This window comes from Nuphar pumila, chromosome 6, assembly GCF_984573655.1.
Source record: "Nuphar pumila chromosome 6, dmNupPumi1.hap1.1, whole genome shotgun sequence".
In the NCBI taxonomy this organism is placed as follows: Eukaryota; Viridiplantae; Streptophyta; class Magnoliopsida; order Nymphaeales; family Nymphaeaceae; genus Nuphar; species Nuphar pumila.
In genome coordinates, this window is record NC_143254.1 from 110,869,927 (window position 1) to 110,880,531 (window position 10,605).

The 10,605-nt window shown below is 40.3% G+C and overlaps 1 protein-coding gene across 3 annotated transcripts in view; it reads left to right on the top strand.

The window, feature by feature from the left end:
• The window catches only part of LOC149835707 (stress regulated protein), a 35,522-nt gene extending 24,917 nt beyond the window's left edge, over nucleotides 1-10,605 (top strand). For all 3 annotated transcript variants that reach the window (XM_090008695.1, XM_090008696.1, XM_090008697.1), the window contains 2 exons: nucleotides 10,096-10,191; nucleotides 10,270-10,605. In XM_090008695.1, coding sequence (XP_089864821.1) covers nucleotides 10,096-10,191; nucleotides 10,270-10,470 — 297 coding nt within the window. In that variant the 3' untranslated portion in view covers nucleotides 10,471-10,605. The remainder of the gene's footprint in view (nucleotides 1-10,095; nucleotides 10,192-10,269) is intronic.

Here is a 10,605-nt window from a genome sequence, read left to right on the forward strand (position 1 = left end):
CCCCTAACTCCGATGACTGGGGAAACCGAGTCTTTTGCTCGTAACTGCCATTAATGGCCTGTCCATCGAAGTTTTGTACCTTCCTGTCCTCTCTCCTGACAGGAGTCAGCGATTCGAATGAGTACATCAGGGGTAGTTAACTGAAGACCCATTCTACATACTCTGGTCTTTCGACCAACTCGAGTATCTTGCCGGTGAAGGCGAAAACATCACTTATTTAGGTGATCACAACATTTTGTTATTTGCACTCATCGAGGTTGCCACAACCTACTTATCCAATCATCGCAACGTAAGAAGACGTACTTGTCAAAAAGTACGATCGTACATGTCATAAGTACGACTACGATGAAAGGGATATGGTTCCACAAAAGAAACCCCAACAGATATTATCTGCAAAAGAATTAATACAACACAGCCTGGCAAGATAAGTTTTGAATTCACTTCAACAACATTTTTCATATTTCATGATGCAAGGTCATCTCGGATCTCTCGTCCGATCAACAAAGTACTTAACATGTTGTGCATGTTTAAAAGTACGCTATACTGAACCAGGGAGGTCTGTGGGCTTCTCAAAAGGAATACCCAACACACAACTCATAACAATTCAAAAAAAATATAGGAGTGCTCATTTGGCACGATTCATCCTTAAAAGCCATAATGCCACATTAAGTCATTCACACAAGACACAACACTATCAATCTTACATCCAAAATTTATCTTAGTATCGACATGTGACACTAGATTAATACATAAAAAATGGGTCCTTCAACAGAACCCCACTCATTCATATGCTCATGCCCCTGATCGGGGTTATTCAAAATGAGCCGCAACTTGAATCAAGGTTATAAAACATTTCTCCCAAGTGTGTGGACTTGGGAGGGGCCAAATGTGACTTCGCAATCCTGCAAGACCTAAAACTTAACTTTGCAAAAGCTGTGCAATTTGAAGAGCACTGGGTTGACAGAAGGAAACTCGCTTTTAAAGAACTACAACGCACAAACACAACTTCTAGTGTTTTGAAAACAAGTGATATCAGGATAGGCACAAGACTACGTTTATGTAAGTACATATTTACCATAAATATGAGCATATGCAGGTTATAACCTGACAACAAGCAACTCTCGACTTGCAATGCCGCACATCGAGCGAAACGCACATAAGTAACACACGAGGTACCAAAACCATACCTTGACCAGTTAGATAGGCAAACACATAAGGTCATAAGTAATATACGAGACACGAAGTCGTACCTTACTCAAATGAAACATGCAGGCAAAAATGTATGCAAACAAACAAGGGCATATGTATTTCAAGAAATACGAAACCACACCTCAACTCATAAGCAACTATGCAAAATAATGATCGAAGAATGAAATTGTACATCGACCCATAGGAACGTACATACAAGTATATATGCAAGCAATTAAGGGCATGAGTATTGCAAAAAGTACGAAACCACCTTCAACCACATAAGCAAATACGCAAATTAATACTCGAAGAGTACAACCGTACCCGAACTCATAATTATGCAGACAAGAAAATATGCAATACAGAAGCAATATAAATCCAAGTATATCCAGCATGGACATCTTAATTATTTTAACTTAATTAGGTTCATCAATTGCCCTTTGTGCGACTTACCCTACCTTGGGATGTCGTGCAGCTGCGTACGCCTACGCGTGAGGATAATACGAGGGTTGAGCAGCGGAGCACGATCGGGACTTGTTGCGTAAATATGCAAGAGTGTTAAATATTCAATTATGTTAATATAATTAATGGTGCAACGGGGCAAGGGTAGAATTATGCGAAGGCGGCACCGACGACAACGGGGCGACAGGGAATGAGCCACTGTCAAAAACATCGAGGCGGCAGGGGGCCTACCCCTGCCGACAGCAGCGAAGCGGCAGGGGCTGAGCCCCTGCCGACCGCAACGAAACAGCAGGGGCTGAGCCCCTGCCGACAGCCACGAAACGGCAGGGGGGCCAGCCCCTGCCGACAACACGAGACGATAGGGGACCAGCCCCTGCCGGCAGCATCGATGCGGCAGGGGAGGCAGCCCCTGTCGACAGCCACGAGACGACAGGGCTAGCCCCTGCCGACAGCAGCAAGGAGGCAGGGGCCAGCCCCTGCCGACAGAGAGAGGGAGAGAGCTCGGGACGGGGGGGGGGGGGGGGGAGTGACAGGGGGACAAGCCCCTGCGTGCAGAGAATCAAGGGGCAGCAGGGGGGTTATCCCCTGCCCTCCTAGAAGCCAAGAGGCGGCAGGGGGGTGAGTCCCTGCCAGCCCAACAAAACAAAGGGCGACAGGGGCATTGCCCCTGCCAGCCGAGATAGGAAGGCGGCAGGGGCACTACCCCTACGCGCCAAAACCCCAGAGGCAGCAGGGCGAGCTCCTGCCTGCCGGGAAACATGAAGCGGCAGGGGCATTGCCCCTGCCTACAGGTGATCTAGGGGTGGCAGGGGGACTGACCCCTGCCAGAAAAAGAGAGATCGGGGCGGGGGTGACAGGGAGGGCAACCGACCTCCCGTCGGTTTCCCTATCACCCATAGGGGTGAGGGGGTGTCGCAGGGGCCATTGGTCCCCTGCCGGCACTCCGGCGCACCCCCAGAGGGAAGAGGGGACGACAGGGGCCCCATAGGCCACCTGTCGGGCCCCCCGATGGGCACAGGGAAGGTGGGAGGCCGCGGCAGGGGCTGTGAGCCGCCTGTCGGCCTCCCGGCGAGGTGACGGAGAGGGGGGGTGAGGAAGAGAAGAGGGAGGAGGGGAAGTGGCGTACCTGGGAGGCGGTGGCCGGCGTCGGCGTGGGGCGCAGCGACGGCGGCGGTGGCGAGCGCAGAGAAGGAGGAGGGGGTCGTCGCGAGGAGATCGAGGGCGGCGTGCTGAGGGCGAAGGGTTGTGTGCCCTCCACCGCCCCCCTGCAGTGCTTTTAAAAGCCTCAGGGGGGGCGATGAATGGGGAAACCCCGATGGGTTTCCCCTAATCTCCCCGAAAACGAAGGTGGAGGGGGGGAAGGTGTTGCGGCGCTCGAGAAGGGGTTTTCTCAAAATCCCCTTCTCGAGTCGGGTTAACTTAAAACCCTATCGATGGCGGCTATCCTCATTTACTCCTCCCTCTCTTGAAGATGTTCTCACCAAATTAAGTGGTGAGGAGACTCGTATGAGTTTATGTAAACAAGGACCAAATGTTCTTGCGGTTTCTTGTAATTATGAAGAAAACAATGAGGTCAATGCCGTATCAAGACCCAGAAATAATGTAAAGACCTATCGTTCTCCTCATTTCAAATCACAAAATCAAGGAGGAGATGGTGGACAAAGAGAAAAGAGGGACTATAGCAAGATTATTTGTCATTTTTGTAAAGAACCGGGGCATATCAAGCCCATATGTCCCAAATGGAAGAAGCTTCTCGCCATGGCTACCACCAGTGTACCACAAAAGAAAGATGCATCATCAAATGGGTCACTCTCTTTAAATCAAATAGTGAAAGCCCTTCAACCTCTTCTCAAGGGAGCTACATCCGGTGCCGCCGTGTCTACTTCTTCCATCCCAGGTAAAGTCTCTTGGATTTTGGACTCAGGTGCATCTTTTCATATGTCCCCAAACATGTTTTCACTTTCCGATTACTCAAAAAATGTTTCTCCATCCTTTGTTTCCACTGCGGATGGAACCTCTCTTGAAATTAAAGGAATAGGTAATTTTGAAACTCAAAATTTTTTCATTCCAAAAATTAGATTTATACCTAAACTAAATTTAAACCTTTTCTCTGTTTCTCAACTCTCGGACCATGGTTGCGATATTAAATTTTCATGTGATAAATGTTTAATACAGGATCACCGGTCCGGGAAATTGATTGGAGAAGACTTTAGAAAGGGAGAACTATACTATATGAAATCTCTCCAAGTTCCAAAATCTTTTTGTAATGTTGCCCGGAACAAAGATATAAATATGTGGCACAAGAGACTTGGTCATCCTAATATCACCAAGTTATCTTATTTACATTTTGCGAAGGATCTATGTAAAAGTTCTTTTTCTTGTAATGATTGTATTCTCGGAAAAATGCAAAGTTTACCTTTTGAGCAAAGAACTATGTTCTCATTTAAAACCTTCGAAATTGTTCATTCCGATGTTTGGGGACCCGCACCTGTTGTTTCAAAAGGAGGCTTTTCTTATTATGTTATTTTTGTGGATGATTTCTCCAGATATTCATGGATCTATTTTCTTAAGTTCAAACATAAAGTTTTTACATGTTTTAAAACCTTCCATTCAATGATCAAGAATCAATTCAACAGTAATATAAAGATTTTTAGAAGTGATTCTGGAGGAGAATATCTCTCCAACCAATTTAAAGTATATCTTGAAGATCACGGAATTATTCACCAAAGGTCGTCCTAAAACCCCTCAACAGAATGGGTTGGCCGAAAGAAAATACAAACTCATCATTGAGACCACTAGGACCCTTCTTATTTCCCAAAACATTCCTAAATTTTTTTGGGCTGAAGCAGCTCTTGCTTCTGTTTATCTGATAAATCGTTTACCATCTAGGATATTAGGGAAAATATCCCCCTTTGAGATCTTATATAAGCTTGAACCTGATTATAATAGGTTACGAGTTTTTGGGTGCAAGTGCTTTTTACTTACAGATAAAAATGACAAGCTCTCTCCCAAAGCTATCCCCTGCGCCTTTCTTGGGTATTCCGAAACTCAAAAAAGGTTTCGTTGCTATGATCTTTGAGATGATAAGTTATATGTTTCTAGAAATGTAACGTTTTTAGAAAATGAAAGTGGATTTGAGAAAAATGTTTCTCAATAAGAAAATTTTGACTACTCATTCCTTTTTGACTTATTGACTAGTAATGATGATATATCTAGTGATGATGATGTATCATCAAACCATGATGAGGAAAATGATGGTGATGTTGAAGAACATAACCCTCTCAATGAACAAGAAAACCGGATTTCAAGTGACCCCATAACCTACTCACGTAGAAACCAGGACACCTTTAGAAGTGCCATTGACCAATATAGTGAGCTTGTTCCTGCTCTCGATCACCGAAGATCTGAGACGAATAGGAGACCTCCAACTCATTTTGTCTCTTTTGATTCCTTTTCACCCCGGTATAGGGCTTGTCTTAGTGCCATTCACTCTTACTTTGAGCCAAAGAATTTTGAAGAAGCTAAAAAATGTATAGAATGGCAAGAAGCCATGCAAAATGAACTTAATGCTCTTAAAAGGGCTGAAACTTGGGATTTCCAAACTCTACCCATAAGAAAGAAAACTATAGGTTGCCGATGGGTTTTCAAGGTTAAAACTAAGAGCGACGGATCCCTGGAAAGGTATAAAGCTCGCTTAGTTGCAAAAGGGTATGGGCAGGAGTATGTGATTGATTATGAAAAAACTTTTGCTCCTGTAGCCTGAATGGTTACAGTTAGATGTCTTATTACTATTGCATCTATTAAAAATTGGAACATTTTTCAAATGGATGTGAAAAATGCTTTTTTAAATGGTGATCTTAACGAAGAGGTGTATATGGATGCTCCACCAGGCATGAAGATTCCTAAAGATAAAGTTCTTCGTCTTCGAAAGGCCCTCTATGGCTTGAAACAGGCTCCCAAAGCCTGGTATGACAGATTTACCAGTGTAATGCTGGAAAATGGTTTCTCATCATGTTATACTGACACTGCTTTATTTACTAGAAAATCTAATGCAGGGATTGTAATATTATTACTCTATGTTGATGACATGTTAATTACAGGTGATGATGTCCAAGGAGTCAAGGGTATTAAATCCGTCTTGACTTCAAAATTTGAGATGTCAAACTTGGGTTTTCTGATATATTTTCTTGGAATTGAGGTTGCCTATTCGCAACATGGTTATTTTTTATCCCAGTCTAAACTTGCTTGTGAGATTATTGACAGATCAGGGATTTCTGATGACAAAGTATGCGAAACTCCTGAAGTTGTGGGAGCAAAAATGAAGATTGACGATGGTGTTCCTTTAACCGATCCTACTCCTTACAGGCAGTTGGTAGGTTCTTTAATGTATCTTAGCATTACTCGACCTGATTTGTCACATGCTATACACATCGCCAGTCAGTTTGAGCATGCTCCTACAACCGTTCATATGAGTGTTGTGCTTCGCATCATCAGATATTTGAAGGGAACTGTGAATAAGGGAGTATTTCTATCATCTTCTTCTGAATTGAAATTACTTGCTTATACTGACTCAGATTGGGGAGGTGACCCTAGTAACCGTCACTCCACCACTGGCTTTTGTGTTTTCTTAGGTGAGTCCTTGATCTCATGGCGATGTAAAAAACAACAGAAGGTCTCTCTGTCATCCACTGAAGCCGAATACAGAGCCATGGCATCCACTACCATGAAAATTGTATGGATTCGACGCCTTTTGGAAGATATGGGTGTGCTTATCAGAGAGCCAACAAAGCTATGCTGTGACAATAAAAGTGAAATCTATATTGCCAAAAATCACACCTTTCACGAGCGAACAAAGCATATAGAGATGGACTGCCATTATGTCAGGGAAGAATACTTGAAGAAGGTCATTGACTTACCATACGTGACGTCTGAGTATCAACTTGCGGACTTCTTCACCAAAGCTCTTTGTTCGCCCAAATTTCATTTTCTTCTTGACAAACTTGCGGTTATCACACCGTAAGTTTGAGGGGGGTGTTAAAATGTATACTAAAAAACATTATTGTAAGTATAAATATATATACTTATATACATAGAGATACATATACATATTTTATATGTATACATATCTCTCTATATATAAGTATATATATATTTATATATTTTTTCCTTTTTCTCTTTTACCCAAAAGGGTATTTCTGTCATTTCACATTTTGCGCATATTCCATTTGGAATATGTTGTATTTCTTTTCTTATTTTTTTGTAATCCTTTCTTTTTAATTTTTATTTTTATTTTTTGTAAAAGGTGCATTGGGGGTCCCCCCAATAGAGTCGTTGGGGGCCCCCAACGACTCCTTTGGGGAGCCCCCCTTTGCACCCCATTGCTCTTGTATAAATAGGGGTGTTTCCCCTTGTTGTAAAACAAGCTTGAGAGTCTCAAACATTTGCTTCCATTTTATGAAATACATGCATTGTTGCATGTTTATTATTTATACGCTTTTTGCGTATTTTGTTCAAGTGTTGTGAGAGTGCTTTCGTGCACTTCTTTTATAAAGTATTTATGCTTGTATGCGTATTGTCTCTTCGTAGACAATTTCACATGGAAAACATATGAGGTAAGAGGGCTTGTAAGAAAATAACTATTGTCACCAAGAAGAATAATGATATCAATTTTAACAATCTTTTGAAACACCATGGTTTCAAAAATAGATAACCATCACAGATAATTATAATTATAAGCATCCATAATAACAATGGCCAAATAAACAAATGAGCGATACACTATACTCAAATAACCAGAGATCAAACAATCATTAGTTAGAGTCAGACTACAACCTGACAATCTAAATTAACACAAATTGAGGTGCACACAACTCACCCCAACAAACATCTCTAGTTCAATAAAGGCAATTCATGGATCTAGAGGCCAATCAACTATCAATAAGAACTAAGACATGTGTCAACATGACACTCATAAACTTTGATAATTACAAATTGATAAGATGACTTGAGATACACACATAACTCACTTCAACGGCTAACTCTGTCCCAATAACAAGGCCAAAAACAAATGATGCATATAAGAATCTGTGATAGACAAAACAAATTTCATAAAAGGCAATAATGCTCACGGAAATTAATTTCCAAATAAGTGAGTTCATATATAGGAACCAATTTGAAAAAAATAAAGTTTCAAATTAAATCCAATAAAGGAGATGAAATCTTAGAATGAATATAATGCAATCATATGCACAACGATGTCTCATGACAATTTTTCTAACCTTGAATAAGCAAACAAAAATCATGCTTAATATAAGAAATCTACATAGAGGAGATGAAGTTTAAGAATTCTTCAAAATGAAATAAAATATCCACCAATCAAGGAACAAGTGCAACCAAGAACAAGAGGTGGATTGAAGTAATGAATAAAGAGATGAAAACGTTGCATGAATGTTTTATTTCCGTGAGCATTATTGACCAAACATAATTATTATAGGAAGCTCGGATGAACACATTGTTGAAGTTAAGAATTTTTTGAACAAGAGGTTAAAAAAAACTTGGGAAAGTTAAAAGTATTTTCTAGGGGTAGAAGTTGACATACATGGAGACCAGCTTATGCTAATTAAATATAAGTATACAGTTGATCTGTTGGTTAAAACATGTATGAAGGATTGCAAGCCACTGCTTATTCCTAATCCTATAAATTAGCACTTGAGTTATGTAATGATCCTACTCGATATAGTAGTATAGTTGGGATGTTGCAATGACTTATATTTACCAGACTTGATATTTTATATGATGTCAATCAAGTGTCTCAATTCATGCATGAATACAAAGTAGGACATATGGAGGCTATGAAGAGAATCTTGAGATACCTAAAGTGTACAATTGGAGATGGTTTGGTACAAAAAGAGATCTCAAGGAAAAGATGTATTGACTGTAATGACTTTTTTAGATGCTGATTGGGCTGGTGATGCAAATGTGAAGAGGCTTATTTTTTGGTTATCATGTTTTTATTTAGAAAAAACTTGGTGTCGGGGAACAATAGAAAACAAAAGGCAATGGCCAGATTGAGTACTAGAGCTGAATATCAATCAATGGCATCAACAACCTCAGAATTAATGTAGATTGGACCTGTATTAAATGATTTGAATGAAAGGATTACTAAATCCATATTGTTCTATGACAATCAATTGCAAACAAAATATCCTTAAATCCAATTAACCATAGGAAATCCAATCATATATAAATAAGCCAACACTTCATCTGAAGAAATATCGAGAATATGGAATTGGAGGTGAGATTTGTTGATACTGGCAATCTATTAGCTGATTTATTTATCAAAGGATTGACAAGGCAAAATTCTGGTTTTTGATGTCCAAGTTGTCCATGGTGTTACCCATGTACAACTTGAGGCAGGGTATTAGGTTATTAACACGTGATATGTTTAAATGTTGAGGCATTGATCCAGATTCAATTTACTCTAGTGTGTTCTATTGCTGATATGTTGTTTTATGTGTTTTGCATTCCATTATTACCCTCTTGATGTATTATTCTTCTATTGAAAACAAGGATTTTTTCTGTCGTTTTAGGACTATTCACGATCTCCTTCATTGCGAATTGAGGTTCAGCCCTATTCCGCCTGTCTCCTTTCTCACGTGTGATTGTGCCTTGGAACATCCAAAGATAACAAAATCTTACAAATAATACTTAATATCCAAGAAATGACAGTGAATTCAGTTCTAATGAAGCCATGAGTTACTTATACTTGTGACCTCCGTCAACTGCATGCCAAGAATGCATTCCTCCTTAGAGAACATAAAGGAGATTGTACATTGAGTATAGCATTTTATAGTAATGACGTGACCAGGTAAAGTGTTATTTGCTGAAGTATGCTAGTTGTGTGACTGACAAAGAGCTAAATGTCTGGTTTCACTTGCGTACTAAGATATCATATGGTATTGTTGATAGCTTTGTATCAAATAAGATTTTGCGGTACTGGGTTTGGGATCAAAGAATAAAATGTTGGATTACAGATCCCCTAGGGTCATGTAAATCCATTCAATCAAAGGGGCATACTAGGCCTCTATATCACCTAAAACCCTTCAATTAGTGGGACATAGTTTGTCATTATATAATTAGGCTAAGTGACGGATAATGCATTGTGCAGCCTACAGATCCCGTAGGGTCATGTAAAGTCCTTCAACCAAAGGGACTAAATGTCACTATATCATCTAAAACTCTTTAATCAAAGCAACATAGTTTGTCATTATATTATTAGGTTAAGTCATGGACTCTGCACTTGCTTCATTTTCACTTACAAGTTGATGCAATGTGCAGCCTTTGGTTATTGAGCATAATGGTGGTCACTATCAAATGATGCATTATTACATTGAGATGATTGTTTCATGATTTTTGGAGCCTGGAATACTTACGTTCATTCTACAGACTTTGAATAGGTTTTCGTGCATAGCTCTGGCAGGTGTTGTGACAGAGTACCTTCTGTTTGGACTTGCTGAAGGTGGCCTTGCAGACATTGACAAGGTTGTGTTGGAAGTCTTAATATCCATAATTAGTTTAGTGCTTCTGACTAACTATTCATCTTTTTTTTTTCAAGAGCAGTTGGATAGATTGTTCAAGAGCCTAGGATTCACTCAAAAGAAGGCTGATTCTCAGGTAAGATGGGCTGTGTTGAATACGGCCATGATCCTCCGGCGACATGAAGGAGCACGGTCCAAATTGGGTGAGGCTATGTCAATGGGTAAATCCATTGGCTCCTGTATAGATATTATTGAGCAGGTAATCAATGTTGATGATATTTAATTTAAGTATCCATACAAAAAGAATGAAAAAAAACCCATGTATTATAGGCAATTGTTGCATATAAACATGCAGTGTCTGTAAAAAACGTGCAATGATTCAAGTACAATCTATGCCATGACACTTTTTTTATTGAAA